The sequence below is a fragment of the Parus major genome, chromosome 5 (genome assembly GCF_001522545.3).
Source record: "Parus major isolate Abel chromosome 5, Parus_major1.1, whole genome shotgun sequence".
In the NCBI taxonomy this organism is placed as follows: Eukaryota; Metazoa; Chordata; class Aves; order Passeriformes; family Paridae; genus Parus; species Parus major.
Window position 1 is genome coordinate 11,277,027 of NC_031774.1, and position 20,513 is coordinate 11,297,539.

General features: G+C 37.4%; 1 protein-coding gene across 3 annotated transcripts in view; it reads right to left on the minus strand.

Annotated features, from left to right (window-relative positions):
- PRMT3 (protein arginine methyltransferase 3) overlaps positions 1-20,513 on the minus strand; it is a 53,852-nt gene that overhangs the window by 19,054 nt on the left and 14,285 nt on the right. The window contains exons 8-12 of one of the 3 annotated variants that reach the window (XM_015631149.3): positions 19,400-19,521; positions 16,478-16,577; positions 9,273-9,351; positions 4,325-4,467; positions 2,151-2,237 (exon numbers count right to left, since the gene is read on the minus strand). In XM_015631149.3, coding sequence (XP_015486635.1) covers positions 2,151-2,237; positions 4,325-4,467; positions 9,273-9,351; positions 16,478-16,577; positions 19,400-19,521 — 531 coding nt within the window. Of the gene's footprint in view, positions 1-2,150; positions 2,238-4,279; positions 4,468-9,272; positions 9,352-16,477; positions 16,578-19,399; positions 19,522-20,513 lie in introns of all 3 variants that reach the window. The other 2 variants (XM_015631148.3, XM_015631150.3) reach the window with 2 other exon arrangements.

The window sequence follows — 20,513 nt, forward strand, 5'->3', positions numbered from 1 at the left end:
AGAAATATCTGCCTCACACTGCCTCACACAGTGCCCTGGGAGGGAGCACGGAAACCCACCCCCATAGCCAGGGACAATGCAAACCAGGAGCTGGTCTGCAAGAGGATCCTTAGAACAAATAACAGAACTATGTGCCCCAACATTTTTCAGTTGCCTGGTTTCTAAGGACAGATTATTCAACAGAAGCAGTCCTAGTTCTGATGGTAACGCTGCTCTGCTATCAGCAGTGTTGATGGCAACACCAGGAATAAGACAACCTAATCTGCTTTCACACTTCCATGGCTGAGGAAAAGTTGCTTTGAAATTAAATACAAGCATATGAAGATGGATTTCCCCACTGCTACTTTCATGAAATTTTTTTGTCAATAAAGCAAAGATATTTTAAAATGTTCATCTTTTAAACACCCCCTGAAAAATCCCAATAGCCAAGTACAAAACCCTAGAATTTTGGGAAATGTAGGCAACTTTCTCTTTTTATGCAGAAAATGGAATGCCAGTAGAACAACAAAATATATGCAAACAAGAAAAACATCAAATATTATTTTCAAAGAACAAATTGCAATCTTAAAGCATCTCCTCAAAAATTTCAACATAAATAATGGACTTCTATTGTTCATTTACTGCAAGGTTAGGCAGCCTGATATGATGGATGAACTGTCAACCCTCAACTAAACTTCTACAATCCATCATAGAAACTGTGGAAATTTCACTCAAGTGTCGATAAACCTAAATGATTAACTGCAAAATACTTTACAGCATTCTGATATTTTTTTAGAAGCTGCGTTCGCTGCAAAATTTCAGAAACACTGTTTTTCTCCCACATCCCTCCCCTTCTTGGAAGTCATAAAATGCAGGTATACATTTTGACTTATATGCCAATGATGCCACAGAATTATAGAACAGAAATGAAGTTTTTGTAAGAGCCTAGTGCTGGGGAAAACAATGTTTATAAAATAAGCTATTTTACTTTACCCAAGCATCAGAAAGATGACCGACATTTTGTAGTGATTTCTGTTTAGTCAGTTATTCAAATGTGGCCATATTAAGAAAATTAAACCAGGGCTGCAGTGGAGCTTGATCTCAAATCAAACCTGACCCTGCCCTGAGGCAACTAGAATTATCCTCGGATACCTTGAAACAGGAGGGGTTTCATTTTTATGCACAGTAAAATATGAAGGTTTTCATTTAAAAAAACCTGAAAATGTTACTGTGTATTTATCTAATTTGGTGATAACTGGCAAATAAATATGAAGTATTTGTACGCACCTACTAATTAAAAATTATAATGATTTAAACTATGTACATGGGAAAATTTCACTTTTTGACACCAACAAACACTTATGCAGACTGTTACTCTGCAAAAATGTTGGCAAATACAGCAGCATGAACTAACATCCAAATCAGGAATTACACTGCCTGATGCAGGCATCCAAGATTTTGTCATCAGCCTAAGCGGTATATATCATACAGAAACATATTCTTTGTGTCCATGTCAGAGGAAGCCTGCAGTTCTGCTTTGTATACATGTGCAAAAGCCCAATAAACCAGCTGCAGCAGAATTAATTTCAATATATTAGAAGTAAGCTAAAAAATACCCCTTTACACTTGATTTTGTGATGTGACTTAAGCATGAAAGTCCCAGAAGCTCCACAATACTCCAGAAGGCAAAAATTTCAGTTTTTACTACTGCTTTCAGAGTGTAATGCTCTTTTGTCAAATTTAATGAAGGTATTTTAACAAATGGGTAGAAAGCACTTATAATTTGTATTGAATATAAAAGCAAATTACTGACATTACTGTAAAAATTAGGCCATCCCGCCTTTGCTTATAATGTAGTGTTTGAAAGCTCAGTGCATTATTACTTAGGCAAGCTAACACCAGACTTTCTTGTATTTCAGAAAGTGGGCTAAGGAACAAAACAGAAACATACAAGTGCTAAGATTCCTTACCCTTCCATTTCCTCACCTACCTGTATTACCCCATAACACCATTACTGGACTTTTACATCCATCTCTCTTTATAGAAAGAGCTCATTTGACACCTCTGTACTGCAGGAATGAATGCTTCAAGGTAAGGACTGATGATAAATGAAGGATTATCTCTTAGTCCAATGTGATACCAACCATGTATGAGGAAACTAGTTGTCTTACCGTACACTGTGTGCTCACTGTAATGCTCAGGGTGAAATCTGAAGAGAATTCCAAGTCTGGAGTGGATGCAGTATTACAGTTGATATGCTGTCAAAATCAGTAATAAAATTCTGTCAGTAAAAGTGAGGAATGTCAATTAATATCTCCCTTTAGATGAAGGTTGTTCAGTTGTTCTCATTATGAGACAACTTTTATGAGGCCATACTATTTCAGCTTTCCAAATATGGGAAGAGACTAAAAAACTAATCTCATGATGACATAAATACCTAATCTCATGTGACAAACACCTGAATCTCCTCTTCCTCACATGCTGAAATAAACAGGCACTTTGAGTGGCAGTTGTATGGAACTACACAAAGTAGCTCATTCTGTTCAGGAAAGTTGCTTCTTGATGGCAGCTGCCCCTTGTTGAGAGTAAGCAGCTTTCACAGGCATCTTGACCTGTCTTACACCTTGTTCATGTAGTCATGTGGTAAACTACAGCATCAAACTAGTATGGGTTAAAACTGAGAGGTTTTGATTTGCCAGATTGGCTTTGTATCCATTCCACAATAACTGAGATTGAAAGAGACCTTTGGAGAATCCCCTTTCTAGACCTTCACTGGACTCACTCCAGGACAGTCATCTCACTCCTGCACTGAGCCTGAGATTGGATATGGTACTCCACAAGCCAACTCCCTGAGGTGCAAGAGAAGATCCATCTCTCTTAAGCTGTTGGAGATAATACTTCTTTGTAATGGAGCCTAGGAAGCTGCTGGCTGCTTCTGCCACAAGAGTGTGTGTTACTGGCTCATGGTCAGTTTGGTGTCAACTAGAATTCCCAAATTCCTCTGTGCAATGCTGCTTTCCAGCCAGGAAGCCCCCCAACCTTTGTTGGTACATTGCGTTATTCTTCCCTCTTCTCTGCAGAATTTCTGCATCCAGATCTGGGGTCCTCAGCACAACAGGAACATGGAGCTGCTGGAATGAGCCCAGAGGAAGCCACCAAGGCAACACAGCACCTCCCGTGTCAGGAAGGGCTGAGAGAATTGGGACTCGTCATCCTGGGAAAGAGAAGACTTTGGAGTGACCTAACTGTGGCCTTCCTGCACCTGAAGGGAGCCTACAAGAAAGATGAAGAGAGACTTTTCCAAAGAGCATGGAGTGGCAAGAGGGAACGGATTCAAACTAAAAGACACCAGGTTTAGATTTGATATTAGGAAGAAATTCGTTACTGTAGGGTGGTGAAGCCCTGGCACAAGCTGCCCAGGGAAGCTGTGGCTGCCTCATCCCTGTAATTGTTCAAGACTGGATTGGAGAGAGGTCTGAGCAACCTGGGACAGTGGAAAGCATTCTCATTCACAGGAGGGAGCTGGAACTGGATGATCTTTAACCCAAAGCCTTCTCTGATTTTTCCTCTGCCTTATCTTTCTTTAGGGAATGTTTTCATTCCTGTTAAGTTATATTATGAGCTATATAGAACAAGTACCACCTGATGTGAGCAAACAAACCAAAGTACCTCCTGTAATAATCATAATGATGAATAGGAGCATTTTTAAACTTTCCCTACAAAATATAATCCATTTGTTCTGTGGGATAGCTATTGATTAAAACAATTTACCTATAAGGCCAGGCCACTGTTCCTGAACTCATTAATTTTAGTACTTTGTACTGTAACTCCAGCAAACAAGTACATGCATTGATTTTAAGTTATTTTAAAAAACATGCTGACTAAAAGAGAACAAATGAGTATAAATCCATTCAGCACAACAGTTATGCTACATGCTGCATGATGGCAAAATTTTGTAAGCCCCTACATCTGAGTTGGACAATGACTGCTCATGACAGCGTGGATTAGAAGGGGATATGCATGCACTGTTACCAGTAGAGCATTGCCAAAGTATATCTGGCTTTGGAGAAGAAATCATAGAACAGAACAGTCTAAATATGGGAAAATTACCTTACTAAAAGCTCCAAGTTGGTAAAAAATGTGATTAATACAAACCTTCCAGTCTTAACAGCATGAACCTTATAGCACTTTTATGACTTGGAAGATGCCAAAGATTGTGTGTGCCATGTGAATTTTTGCCCCTCCTCCATAAACCAAGGAAACTTTTCACCTGGTTCCTAAGCATTAATTACTGTGGTACCTTAATAACACTGGCTGTAGATATCAGTGTGTTTGGATCCAGCACCTCAACAACAGCTTCTGGAATGACAGCTTTCTTCATACAAGACATGTCAAAGCCATACACATCTTCCCAGAAAAGCAGTTTGTCCACGTGTTTATTCATATCCCCAACAGCTACGAGACTGATGGTACACAGGTCAGGATAAACTGTAACAACACAGAGTAGTGAAATTTTATTTTACACACACAGATGACTTTTTTTCTCTTTTGTTTAAAAGTGAACAACACCTCAAAAGAATAAAAAAAAAAGAACATTTTCTAGCTCTCAGACAAGACACTTTTTCTGATACTTTATTTTTTAGAGTCCCATTTGTCCACAGAAAAAAATAGACACAAAAATTTAATTTTCACACACTACTCTACTATTTCCTATTCATAACAAAATATCTTTGAAGTTGAATCCCACTACCAGGAAATGATTGGAAACTTGATGTCTGAAGAAAATAATTTGGAACAGCCTATTCTGGCTTCTATACAGAGACTAACATTAAATAAATTTCATAACTGTAGACAGATACCCAAAGAGAAATTCAGGTGAGGGCTTTGCAATAATAAGAAACCTCTGTGAAAATACCTTATTTTCAGAAAAGACCATATATTCTTACTCAAAAGTTTTATTCCTGTTTGCTATCAGGTCTGGCTGATTCTTACCTTAAAACCTAAAAAATTATTTCTGGGTACTAGAAAGAACCACTTTTCTGTCTGCATCTGTAGAGTAGGAAGTGGCCCAACAGACAGAAGACAACTTCATGGATTCCCTCCCTCTCACTTTCAGGATAAAGGTATAATTTTACACTATTTTCACATTCATGCTTTTCCTTCTCCCAAGAACATCTTCTGAACAAGTAATTGCACCTTTTACAAATAGTAGTGGAATTTGCCTTTTTAACAGCTGCCAACAAAGTCAGTCAGTCTCTTGGCAATCTCAACTGACTGGAAAACCCACAAAGAACAGCTGCTATGTACATAGTTGTCTATAGCCCTAACAAATAGTAAAAGAAGCTCAATTTATATTTAGCTAGGTTTCTTTTCACAAAAATTCTCATGTTTTGCTCTTCGGAGTTTTAAAGCCTCTAAAGCCATATACATTGAATTCTTGACCTGATTTCAGAGCAAAATGTCAACTAAAACACCCTATTTAATTTTACTTTATATTAATACATGGAAGGGGCAGTGTTAATACAACTGAAGCCACATTTCTCTCTTCCTCCCCAAAATCTGGTGAACTGTAAAATTAATTTTGTCTTCAGTTCTGCTTGAAATTTTAGCTTATCAAAATGAATAGCTCACTGGTACAGCAGGGTAGGTCAGAAAAGCAGTATTTTCTACCTTGCAAAATAATGAAAATTGAAATTAGACCCTTCATATAGTGAGAATAGTTTTAGGCCAAAGGAAATATTCTTACAAATAGTGATTGTAAAGAATAACCTTCCCTGAAGTTTTTTGTGTTCTATAAAGAACAAAATGTAAAAGTAAGCACACTGACATTTTTCTCATTTTCTGATTGTTTAAAGCAGAATAAATAAATATTAGCAGGCTTAAACTGGAATCCCATTGGTAAACTATCATCATCTCTACTTTGCAGCTGAGAAAATCGGGGCAGAAGGTGTGTCCGTGAACAGCTTATAATTAACTCAGTAGTACAAAGACAGTTTGATGAGAATCCAAACAGGAAGACAGTGAAGTGCCCTGTCTGAAACAAATCACTTGGTTCCAGCACACCTGACAGCTGTCACACAAGCACAAAACATCACCATCTGGTGGTGGGAGTTTCTGCAGGTAGTTTCTGGAACCAACACCGAGTGAAGTCTGTTTCTCCAAGCTTTCCCACTGCTGTTTAACAGTGTGTATGTATAACACTTGGCTTTACCTCACAGCATTCACACCTTCAACAGCAACCACTGATGCTCCAAAAATTAAAAGACAGTGTGATACAGGCAACAAAAGCGAGGGACAAGAGCCTTAGAGGGATTATTTTTTAGGGGAATGGGTTTCATAGGATGCAATGGTATGGTGAGAAAAGAGATGAAAAGACTTGCAGTCCCTGGTTACAGAACACACAGGAGCATTGTAGTGCCAGTGGAAATGAAATCTAAACCCACAACAAAATGTGATCAACTACTTTGTAAACTTCCTTCCTCTGACTAGCCCAAATTTCTGGGACATTCTGTAAATCAAAGAGAAATTTAATCCCCTCTATCAATCATAAAATATTTGAACTGGATCATAATTGGTTTTTATAAAATCTTTGCTCTCACAGCAAATCCTTAAATCAGTGGAACTCATAACTGATTATACAATGTACTTAAGAACAAGGGAAAATGTAAACACAAAATGGTCCAATTTAATCTGCATTTTTACTATTAATAGCAGCAAAAGTAGACAATGTATTTAGACTTCACCAAAAGAAATTTGTGTTCCACCAACAGGGCTCAGGGAGAAGACTACAGCGATTCATTAATTTACAGACCCACCCATGTCTTATACACTATACTGAGATTTGACTGAAAATGTAAGCAGTGCTATCTGAATATCAGCCTAAATCAGCTGAACACTGTGGAGTTTTGTACATATTTAAAAGCACCTGCATAAAATTTGCCATTTCCCCATTACCCTTGATTTCCCTGGAAATCCTGTGTTCTTTCTGTAACACTTTCCTGTGCAACCCTGACAGACTTGTAATTTTTTTCCCCATTAAGCCTATAATTCAGTAATTATTCCTTCTCACAGGTGAAATGAGCAAAATGCTGATTGGACAAAAGCACACACTCCTCAGAGCTCTCCCAGATTCATTGCTTTGACCATCTGTGTCCTTCTCGACTCGGTGCCCACGAGCCATCCGTCACCAGAACAGCTCACGTGGCAGGGAGAATATGATGGGAAATCCTTCAGCCTTCAGCAATGCCTCACAAACTTCAGGACACTGAAGGGGAAGACAGCAATCTTCCAAATATGCAGAAGTAACTCCACGTGAATACCATCACTGTTCTGATGTGAAGGAGCATTATGTTTTCAATGTATTATGTTTTGAATGACACCTTCCTTACCTTTGTCATCCCTTGACAACGTGAACTGGACTCAAGTGCATGCAAAAATCTAAACTTCAGCAACAGCTGCAAAGAACAAACAGATGTGCCCTGGGCAGCAAAAATTATCCCAAATAAAGCTATTCTATGTTTTGGCACAAGCCACTCCAGCATGCCAATAGGCTGAACTGAAGTAATGACAATATGACTGACTGAACACAAATCTGGAAATTTGGGTTCTATGCCCAGCTCAGTCACTGAAGGATCTGGTCAAATTGCAGCTGCTGCTATTGCTTTTTTCAGCTTTCAAACATTCTCTGTAATAATGATCTTGGGCTCAATAGTACATAGTGGCTTTAGACAAAATTAAGCAGATTTGTATGTTTCTCTGGTAAGGCTCCACCTCAGAGTGAACTCTTATGTCTGGCTCATCTGGATTTGGATGTGCAATTCAGCTGCACTGCAGAAGAGTCTGTGCTGCTGAGCATCCTTCTCATGGACCCAGGGCACAGCCATTCACCTGCTGGACAAGCTGGCAGAGGAGCAGTAACTGCAAGCACCTTAATGAAATCGTTGACAGAACTGAAAATCCCATCAGTGCCTGAACAACACTGTTTGCTTTGTCAAGAATCAAAGGAGGACCCAAGACTATTGTTAGACCCCAAAGGATGAATGTACTGCAGAACCAGGATACTCCATCTTTCAAAGAACTCTCTGGGACTTAAAAACCAAGAGCAAACCTACCAACAATACAGTTTAAACAGAGATCAGAAATTTCTGTCCCTTTCAGGCGGCTTTGGAAGTAGTAGCTAAACATAAAATGATTCCTTATTATTTTAGGGAATGTCACTATATTTAATTGTATTGCAGTGTAAAATTAGCACATATCTACACAGAGCACACACCTGTGTTCTTGCTGTGGCTGGACTATCCTACATGACTGAAAACAAAAAAGCTCTTATTCTGTCACATTGCTCAAGTGGTTACTAAATATTCTAAGACATCTATTGCTTGTATATTCAGCTTTGTGAGCAGCGGCAGAAACCCCATTTTCCTGCTGCACTCTGTAGTGTACAAAAGCTCACTGCAACCAGAGGGAAGCACTGCAGCAAGCACTGTGACACAGTCATTAATCCAATCATTAGGTCAGTGTAGTGAAACTGTGTGCATGGTTAGCACAAAAGGGCAAAAAAAGCCCAGACTGATGACTACGATTGAAAAGGTCAGTATAAAATACAATACTGACAAAGGAATTAAGCACATGCAGAACTTGTGCAAAGAACTCATCACATAGGGAATAAATATTTAAACACTCCTTAAGATGACACTACCTAAGCTACTTAAATGGGTAAAAGAACTCTACTTCAAAGCAAACCCTTTTGTTCTGTCACAAGCCTACCCTCAAGCCATAAAATTAAAAAGCATATTACCACCAGGATAAATATGCGGAACTGAAACAGTGTTAATTCCATTAGTTATTTCATATGTTTGAAACTGTGTCCACCCCACACAACTTCCCTCCTTCAGGAAAACACCCTATCCACTATTCCTCTAATACACAGTAGCTTACTCAAATAGTATCTCATGTTACAGAATTTGTTCATAGTTATGCAGAAACTTGGATTTCAGGAGGGGAAAACAAAAGCCCACATGTGTGGGAAGAATTAGGGAGGAAAAATTTAGTCTGTACTTAAGCATAAATAGCCCCCTCTATTCTTAAAAACACCATTAACTTGAGACCTTGGTAATCCATCTAATGTTCTTCTATTGCCCATACAGTAAATTAATGCCTTGAATCTCCTACTAATGGAAACATTTTTCACTGAGAATGGCAACTTTCTCATCCATGCATAGCTTATTCTAAGTCTCTTGAGTTAATTTAGCTTCCCCCCAGCGCTAAATTTATTAAAAGAATTGAACACCAACCTGAGCCTCCCTCTGCCAGGTACTTGTCCTTTGCATAGATGACAGAATCCAGCATTGACTCAAAGAGAAGGAAATAACCCTGTTTATAGAAAATAGAAAGAATTTTAATAATCATTGTGTTTCTTCTATTTAGACATTCAACAGATAGGCTTTATCAACACAGTTTAAGAACATTATCAGCCCATACACCCAAAGTTTCTCAACAACAGCACTGTCACTTCAAAACTTATTATATAAAGTATCATCTTCCATTTCCCAAACTGCAAGTATGTAGCACCCAGAGAAAATAACTATGCCATCTACACCAATAATTACCCAACAAGAGACCTACAACATTAAAAGACATTGAATTCAACTCAAAGCAAGTGAAAAGCTGTGTGTATTGATTTTTTAGTAATAACTGTGAGGTTCCAAAAAAAAAATAATAATAAACAATAAAAAATCCCTTCCCCTTCAGATCTGCAAGTTACACTGAAACTATAGTCAGAGAAAGGCCAAATGGAATGCATCTTTGCTTCTTCATATTTACAACCTTGTGGTGCCCTGTATCATCCTAGTCAGTGCTCACTAAGAGAGGTTGAAATAAATTGTGTACCAGACACAGGTTCTCTGGGTGTTCTACATCATTTAGCAGCACTTGGACTTGCAGAATTTCCAGGACAAAAATGTTACAACTAGATTTCCATAGGGCTTTTTTGGGTTGGAATTAATTTTATGGCAAGTTAATCTTACTGCTATTGGTGTTTAGAATAACTTACTGTAAACTTCAATGAGTCATTTGCTGAAACAAGGAAACATTCTTTATTTGAATATTTAAGATATTAAAAAACTCAAAAACAATATTAAATGAAATTAACATTTTACTGAGAACATCCGCTTTCTCAACTACTTCTAAACAAGCTGCATACTTATGAGATATACAGTCCTTTGTTTTCCAATTGATATATTGAATTTATACCTTTCCCGTCCTCCAAGTTTGAGCATTGTTACTCAATACTGTAACATATTTCATCTACATTCTCGTAACACCAAATGTACTAAGACAAACACCAAGAAAGATTTTGAATTTTCATTTAGCAACCTAATTTTCATTTTGCTTAACACACAGCTTAGACATGTGGCTTGATTTACTTGGCAAGAACAAAATGGACAGCTGAAGTCCACACTTTGGACCTGCAGTCCTACAAGCCCAGTCAGCAGTAATTTACCAAAGGAAAGCTAGGAAGCTGCACCAGATTGGATGTTACGAAAAATTTCTTCACTGAAATGGTTATCAAGTACTGGAACAGGCTTGCCCAGAACAGCACTGGAGGGATTTAAGTCATGTGAATGTGACACCTTGGGACATAGTTTAGTGCTGGACTTTGAAGTGCTGGGTTGGACTCAATGATCTTAAAAAATACGCTTAAAGTTCAGAATTGCTCATAAATGCCATTTTCCACAGCCTTCAGAACAAAAAACAAAACTGAAAACCCCAGGAACCTGAAGCATGACATACTTGTATTCAAAGAGGACACAGTGTAAAAATAATGGCCATGTCCTTTTCTTAATCTGTTTCTTCTGGTAATAGTGCTCCACTGAAAACTTTTCTTTCCAATCTTGCCTGTTCTTCTACTTTACTGCCCAATTTCTGTACATCCTTAGAATAAGTCCCAGAAGGATGACTACTGCTTTGTGAGCAATAGGGCTGTTATTAAGCTTTGCTGAACAGCTGAAAAGGCCTGAAGCTCCAGCTGCGTCAGGCAGGGATAATTTGATGCCCATGGCAACCCAGAAGAACAGCATGGAACCACAGCTTTCTTTTTTATACTGTTATGGCTTAATAACAGAATATGTTTACCTCACAAAAAGTATTTTTAGATGCCTTTAACTGAAAATGAGTTGTTTTTGTGGTATTTTAAAGATAACCTCTAGGACATGTTGAAGACTAATCGCTAGCAAGAGCCAGTAATTCACAAAGTGACATCTTTATGGATCAGTTCTTCCTTCCTTCTTTCTGCCCACTAACTACACCTGCCAACCTGTGCAAGAAGTGCAACTGGAAGACACTCTCTCAGGAGAAATACGGACAAATTCTCACCATCCTTTCCCTTTCCTCTCTGGCACTGCTGGTTCTCCTCCCACTCCCACTCAGTTCTTTCTCCATCCCAATTCATTATAGCATTCCTGTAAGTTATGTAAACCATCAATGGTACTGAATCAAGTAATTTACTACTTACACCAGAACACTTTGCTCAGTGTGCTGTGCTCATCTGTAAGTTAGAATGCAATTTTACAGCCTGCTGTCCCACTTGAAGGAAAGCCTTCTGGAAACAGAATTATACCTGACATTTTTCCCCGTGATGCTGTGGGGAACTCTTGCTTCACCCCAAAAAATGGTCCAGGGTTTATTTTTTCTTAAGCATGCTGTGACATCCTCAAAATCAATCAGTGCAAAGAGATGTCTATGATACAAACCCATGAGCTGCATATTATTAGTACAATCTTGATAGTTGTTAAACTAAGACACATAAAAGGTGACTTTCTCTGTTAAAGACAACCCAAATGCGCAGAAAACGAAATTTTATGCTGTCCCATTACATATTTTCTACTAAAAAGCTGGCCATTTCCATCTCAGAAGGAACATGAAGTTCTGTATTTTTTATATTTGCAAAGATCAAATGAAATATTCCCCAGCTAACAATAAAGCCAGTAAACAAATGACAGGAACAGAAATGCACAGCACTGTGAAGAACTCTGTTCAAGCACACGCCTGCCCTGCCTCATGTCTGCCCCAAGGAGACATCCACTGAGCCCCTTGAATCCAGAGCAATGTGAATTTTTCTACATTTCTTATATATCCTTGATATCTCTATTCTGTGTTCCTAACAGAATTATAACAGGCTCATAAATCGATGCCTTAATATCCTGCATTGTTAATTTTTTTTCATGTTATTCAAATATACTACAGCATTCTTGAATTTATTTTCATTTTAATTCAAAGCTACATAAAAATATTTTACGACTGATCCAAATATAAGTATTCAAGTTCTTTTAGTTTAAATGTTTCAGTATTTATATGATAATCTTTGTGGAGAAGAAGAGCTTAAGCTCTTTAAAAGCATCAAAAAGTGGATCGGGAACAGCAAGAATTAGCAGAATTTTTGGTACAGCAAGAAAAAAAAAGTGTAAAGATAGAATTTGGAAGAATTGTTTAACTACTTGAATAAGCATTGTGTTTCCCCTCCACTTGCTATCAAAGATGCATTTTAATATTTTCTATAACATTACTGAACCTGGTCTAGTTCTCCAGATTCAGTAAGGCACAATACTGAATATTTATGAGACAAAAAACTATCAAATCACTGGCCCAGAGAGTCGACTTTATCTTTTTTTAATCCACAGTGGTATAAAAAAGTGCATTATTTTCTTAAATTGAAGTTTCTAACTACAAGATTTCCACTGGCCTACACAGTAAAACAAGTCACAGAAGGTATGCAACACAATCGGATAACAGATTCTGATCTCTAATACAAAATTTAATCTGGCATTAACAAATGCACAAAAGTGATGTGGTCTACTCTATGTCATGAAAAATTACATTTTATTTGACAAAATTCCCTCCAAACCTGTAGCACACTTAAATGACAAGCAGCAGCTACACATAAACACTTCAGCATGCCCTGCTGCAGCTCCATCTCTCACATGCTGAGTTTGCCTTCATGATTGTCTCTCATGTACAATTTAATTAAAAAAAAGAGAAAAAAAAGAGGAAGTAATTCATTACTGACAGAATAAGCTCACAAATCTCAGAATGACAACTTGACTTTGTCATTATGCACACTCTGTTGTTTTCTTAAACAAATAAAAGTGAGAACACCAAACAGGAAGATGTGAAGAGCAGAAAGGTGATCCCCATTACTGGTGTTGACAGAAAAAAAAAACCAAAAACATCACACAAGGAAGTAACTGTGTATCTCTCGCAGAAACAGGGGAAAGAAGGAAGGATAGAGAAGATGGTTTCAGTGTTTCAGACATGCTAATTTCCTTTTCTTTTCCCTAGATCCTCAATGCCTCTGCTCACAGCCCATCCTCATGTAATTTCAAAATTATTTTAAAAAAAGGAGAAAGTAAGAAAACAAAAAGGAGAAAAGAAAATATTAGCTATCTGACCAAAGACATGATTAAAATACAAGTACTAGGTTGTATCCTCAGTGTATTTTAATCTGACAGTCCATCTCTTCCCCACTTTTATCTTGTATAACTCTACTGCATATTCAGTACCATAAAGCACTGCATAAAAAGCCCAATTTATGAGTACATGTTGCACACTAACATTGTAGTGTACAATGTTCAGCAACCTGCCTTTTCAACAACAAGAGAACAGCTCACAGCTCTTCACACCTCTCACTGCCTTCCTCTGTGTTTTACACACTGGGTTGAATTGAACACAATCACAGAAGTGCTCTGGTCTGATGCTGACATTGTCAAACACAAAAACTTCAGATGTCACATACTAAATTTAGCGCATTACAAACAAGTTCACTGCTAGTTTCTTTCACAGGCTCAAATTAAACTACTGAAGATAGAGCTGCTCTTCATTCAGCCTCTAACCCTGGAACATGAAAAAAACATATCCAGAGGAATTTAAATTCAGAAAGTATTAATATGGAAGATGGCAAGTATGCATTTGAAATATAAATTTCTACAGAGACACACATGCAGTTATACATACCTGCCCACTGTGTAATTTGAAATACTTTTCCCATTTTTCCATTATTTAAGGGAACAAATTTACAAATGAAAGAAAGGGAAGAAGAGCAAGCAGTTTGTGGAACTCATAGGTCACTTCTGCAATTAAGTAAATGATCATCAGAAACCATCATACTGAGATGCTCATAATGCAATGCTGTACCTTTTACAAGAAACTGCTCTACATGAAGCTTTTTCAGAAAGCCTAATCTAGAAACAATCCTGGGAGAATGCAGTATTTTTCCTCTCTCTTGCCTCATACTTGTTTTTAATTTTCTGATGTTCCAGACAAACTCTAAAAGGGAAAAAAAAAAGCTTATTGTGCACTGGTCTTAAGCAGTGATCTGTACCAAGCAAAACAAAGCTATGGCTCCACAAAAGGGTTTGACATTTACTAATCTAAAAGCAGTTTGTTTTCTAAACAGAACTGCAACTTTTCATATTTTTGTTACAAAGAAAAACATGAGAATTTTCCTGCCAGTCCATACAGATTCTCTGCATAAAGAGGCAAAATCTGATATATACTTAATTCTTTTTTGCTCTCATGCTTCAACATTTCCAACATTTTCAAGCACTTACATTCACATATTAAGATTAACATTAACAGATTTCGCACTGTATCATGTAGGGAAGTAAATGAAAAAGTAAATTCACACAAGAAAGCTAGACAAAGAGAAATCTTCATCTGCATTAGGCAACATAATGTTCCTTTTTGGACAGTGTTGGAACAGTGTCCAGCTATCAATCTTACTTCCACAGCATTGCCCTCTTTATCTCTGACAAGCAGCAACCTATAAAAATCCCAACATACCTAAATATTTAGAATACCTAATCAGATTACGTGGATACTGTTGTACATACTGCACATATGCAGTACATACATTACATGGCTATGTAATTACAACATAAAAAAAGGTAAATTAGCACACAAAAGAAAAATATCCAGCATTTAATATGTCATTTCTTACAAAAGCTGAGTTTTGAAATTCTTTAGTTTATCTTAGAGGCACTGATTTACAACAGGACTTCAGCTCACCTACCCATGTTCCCCTTAAAACCAAATCTTGGGCTCCAGAAAGAGAAATGTATTTTGGGAATATTAATCTTGGTGCACGTATTAGGCAGTGGATAGAAGCTTCCCTGAAAAACTATAATTACATTTCTAGTGAAGCCACCATACTGTCAGAAATCACCAACCATAATGTGCTATTTTTAAATCACTGTTTTAAACCAATGGCTTAAACTATCATTGAAACTAGTGACCTCAACACTAAATTAAGCTCATGCTTCAAATAATGTACATTACAGCAGGGGAGGAAAACCTGCAGATTTCTAGTTCACTGACAAATGTAATAAACAAATATTAAAAAAACCAAAAAAAGGAAAACCAATTTTGTTTTCATCTTTCCCTATGGAAAAAGAGGATCCAGTGAGTGCGTGACTTCCCCCTCAAAGGCCATTGTATATAGCAGAACAGCCACAGTTTGTTAAAAAACAAAACCCCACAAAGAAACAAGTAACACTGAACATAAATTGTCATTACTGATCTTAAATTTCAGGTAGAAAGTAATTTTTAAGTCACAACAGCTGGAAGTAGCATGAAGAAAACCTGTGTTTTGAAGTGCTTTTTGAAGGCTTGTGATATTAGGATACTGAATAGCAGAAGTTCACAAAAAACAGTTCAAAGAGATGTTTTCTACCACATTTTTGATAGGGAACAGGCATTCCTATGTCACTATGAAATTCAGGCTAGGTTTTGTAACACAGATTTCTTTATTAGGATTAACAGCAGCTAGAAAGGACAAGTGTGTAATGGTTATCAGCAACTACATGAAAAAGTTAACAGGCCAACAGCTGAAATCCAATGGATTCCAGGAGATGGCTCATTTAGACACTGCTGTCAGTCACACTTATTTTGTACTTTTAAAATCAGTGTTTTTACTGTGATGCTAAAACCCAGCAATGAAAAGCAACCTTGTTTTCAAGCTCTCTCAGTATCTGCAGATTTCCAGAGGCAGCACCTCCCCTCCTTATCACCCTTCGTGCACAGTCCGGAGAGTCCTTAGCTGAATTTGCAAACTGAAGTTATTTTACCCATCAGAATGAGCTGGCTAGATGACTAATACAATATTCCTCCATTATTTTCACCTGAGCAGCCACAACAGTATGACTGAATGCTTTATAGATTTCCAAAGTAACTACGTAACAGAAACTTCCTGCACCCAAAGCAGCTCAACTGTACTTTGAGAGGCTTGACTTGAAAGAGCTTGAACAAGAGGGACCATGAATTGTGTCCAAGTACCACACAATCAGGGCTGCCATCACATCTCTGACATTGTCAAAGATACTGTTGGAACCATGATAGATGCTTGGGTTAAAATAAAAGTAGTATCACTTATTGAATAGCTTTTCAGATGAAATAAAACCCATCTTTTTCCTGAACACAACTTGAAAAGAATAGCCATGCACCTTACCATCCACTCAGATATAATTATGTCCACTTTTTCCAAAGGCAGATCAACTTCCTCAATTCTTCCTTTGACTAATGTAATAATCTTTTCAAGTTTATTTAATCTGAAAGTGAAAACATAAATGAATTAAGTTTCTATTTCTAATTTATGCCATCAACAGAAATATACTGACATCTATATTTCACATTCCTCCCCTCACAAACTTTTTGGTTTAACTAATCAAGAAGCACTAGAATGTACTATTCCTCAGTTATATTTCACAGGGAACATTTCCAAGTAGCTAAAAATCACAGCAGATTTAGTGCCAGAAGATGGCAGGGAGTAGATCTGTATACCTCCAACGTGCCATGCATACAAATGTGCAAGCTTCAGAAACCAGGAAAACAGAAAAGACAATTTAAAATTGCTGGTCCTTTTTATTTAAAAATTGCTTGTTTCCATTTCTCCTCCTCTGACCTCCACAGCAATCAGAGCCTACTCACCACACCAGGACAGCAACAGAAATTAACTTCCTGACAAGGCTGTTTGTATGACTCGCTTTTTTATTTAACCAAACCAGCTGCAAAGTCACTGAGAACAAAGCTTCCCTCTAAATCAGTACTACAGTTATTCAACAGTAAAGACACCCTCCCCACTGTGATTTGGGCAAAAGCATCTGCAATATTCAGTACCTGCACTCATCAGGGATTACCTCACATGCATGTCATGGTACAACCATCCTGCATAAGAAGGGAGGGAATGGATAGAACTACAGGTTTTGAAACAAGAACTGCATGGTAATAAAATCAGTGTGTACATACTTGAAATGTACTGTTTTTCTTCTTGGCAAACCATATTAGTCTTTCTTGCACTTATCTTTATTACCATGGCTATTCTTACAGAGGGCAGAAAAATAATCCCACCACAGAAATTTATCTTCCCACTGCAGTTCTTATCTCTGCCCCTTCCCTCCCTCTCCTAATATCTTACTCTTACATTCTGTCTGGCTTTCAATGCAGACCAGTAATGACATTAAAAATTCAATCTAAAAGACAATGGAAGAACGGTCAGTATGAAGGGAGGGAAAGGGTCAGAGGACTCCTTGAATACACGGGCTGTTGCGAAGATCAATTAAATCCTCTACACAAGACAATCTTCTGTTAGAATATAGCAGTTCATGTCCAATATCATATTTAATGCTCTAAACAGAAGTAAAACCAGAAGTTCAAAGTGAGGAATGTTAAAGAGCTATCACCCACAACAACAATTTAAGAAAGATTAAAAGAAATCTAAAGATAAATTTCTAAATGACCACATCCAGGGACATGATTTAAAACAACAGAAAGGAACAGGATTAATTTACTACATATGTGTTTTCATTTATAATGCTTAAAAAAACCCAAACCAACCAATGTAGTTTACACATTGCAGGAAAAACTGAGATGTTATTTAGGAAGTCTACTTCAACTTTCCATTCTAGCTTAACAGTGACAAATGACAAAAATCAAATCATTCACTGTGCTAGAAATTTTACAGGGACTATTCACAGCAAGAAAAAGAAAAGGCAATCATTTAGTTTAAAGTAAGTTTATTTTTAAGGCTATTCATACTCTGTATTCTGGTTCACTTATACATGCAACATGGGTTACACTGTTTCCAGTAATTTGCATGCTAGAATTAACCTGAATTCTGGGAAGGACAAAAGCTTTGAGAACACACTTTAGTCACAGGTGGAAGCATGCTCCAACAGTCATTCTTTAAGCTAGAGTTGTTCAGTGTACCAATAAATAATTGTTACTCCACTGCAACTTTGTCAGCTTTATTCCTTTAGGAAAAGTAGCTTTAACCAGACAAATACAAATCGTTTTGATGTGAACTGGAGACTTTAATGTGAATTGAACCTTTTATAGCAGAAAATACCTATAAATACACAGCCTTACTGTTAACTTGCTGTGTACTTCAAGTGGCATCATCTTAAGAGTTTAAGAGTTCTGATTCACTGTTTTTCTTAGAGGCCTGCCCCTCTCTTCCTCAAAGATAATACATATTGACTGTTACTTCTACTCTCCCCTAAGCATAAATAACACTCAAGAGGATTTTGTGCAGCTGTTGAAAGTTATAACAGCCCTAAATTTGTAATCTAGTACATTAGACATAAAACACTATTTCACATTTGCAAACATTCTGAAGATGTCAGGGACTCAGGGGAAAAGTTTTCATTAAGGAATGAGTTCTTGTGCCAGAAAACCATTTTAGTCAAACATGCACTTAAGGTTTAGCATGGTGCTTTTCCCAAGCAGATATTTATTTGAGTAATTTTACAGCATCCAAGTGTGCAGTGCTGCACCGCTAATGTGTGAATGTTACCTAACAAATTCTGTACAGACAACATTACTTCTCTGCCACTTGAGCTTCCACAAAAAAAAATTGTCACTTCTAAATTCTTCCTAGAATTTGTCACTTCCAAAATCTACCTAGATCTTATTTTCAAAATTGTAAAATCAACCTAAATGAAAAAACCTACAGGCTTCAGCTATTAACAGTACACATGAACACTTACACTCCTCCTACCTCATCCTAGGAAATCCTTTGTAAGTCTTCAGATGTTATTGCTTGATTTTTACATATGCTCAGCCTCCCTAAATATCCTCCATAGGCAAATTAGTGACATGAGGAGTGGATAAATGGACAAGGAGATGGGTCTAGACCATAAGGTTCAAGAGAGAGGACAAGTACAAATCCTAACCGTAGCCAGGGTTCAGTGCTAGTTCTGATACTGATGAATGCCTTTAGTGACCCAACTGGACAGGATGCACCCTCAGCAATGCTGAATTAGGGGAGAGCAGTTGACAGTGCAGGGCTTTTATTTTCTATAACACAGACAAATTATATAAATTATTTAAAATTCCTATAAATAAACAGAAAACTAACAACCACTTCTCCTACCTAATGATGTCCATGGCCTGATAGATGATTTCAGATTGGTCAACTCCAATCACCTTCTTGGCACCTGCTTTGGCAGCAAACATGGAGAGTATTCCAGTTCCACAGCCAACATCCAAAACCACCTGAAAGGAATAAATGAAAGCAAAACAATCTTATTCTCCTTGCTATGATTTCTCTACATTTCTTTTGACATCAGTGAGATATCATATTCCAACAGAAGGCATGAAGTCTTAATGTAACATGCAAAGATATCCAAGTCAAACCGCAGTTCTAACTTCTCATTCTACCACCTTTTCTAAGAACACAGTGAAGCCCACTAACTCCAGCTGCAGATTAACAGGTCACATGGGAAACAAACTAGCAAGCAATTACCTCGGAAACACCTAAAATGTTACATGAAGAAGAGAACAAAGAAATTAGAGCCTGAGCAATTTTAATCACTGAATCACTAGTAACTGAACTTAGCACTGGCACTGAGAAAACATATTCTAGTTTAATTAAAAGTCTATTCAGAAAGTTTATTCAGGCATCCTCTGCCAGACATGGCCAAAGTGCCTCAAAACAGCTATGGCTCAAGATGACTAAATTTTAAAATGGTCACTGACAGTTTTAATGCCTGGTTCTGTCTAGCACTATTTATAATCAAAATAGAGCGAAAAAAAAAAGCATTTAAGATGGAATCCCTACAGTTTTCATGAAAGAGTAAATTTCACCACTCCAGCTGGAAAAAGTACTCTCAGCATAGTAAGATCCATGAAAATGTCTGGGTTTTTGTATATCACATATGAGCTACTACAGGAAGACCAAAAAGTTAAAAAATGTGAAGCAACTAAGAAAAGAGTACTGAATTTATGACTAAGTAGACTTGAGCTGCCAGCAGTTTTAAGCTTCACAGAGATTTTATCTAACAGCCTTTTTCAGGCCTTGCTATCATAACAGTGTATTTCTTCTAACTGCTGGAAACTTCTCAACAGTTAAAAACCTAATGAATGTGTTACAGTACATTTTTAAGTTAAGTTCCACGGTTGATATTTTCACAGAATTACTGGGGCTGAAAGGCATCTCTGGAGATTCTGAGCATTGGCCTGGTCATCAATGGTCTTACTGTTAAGAA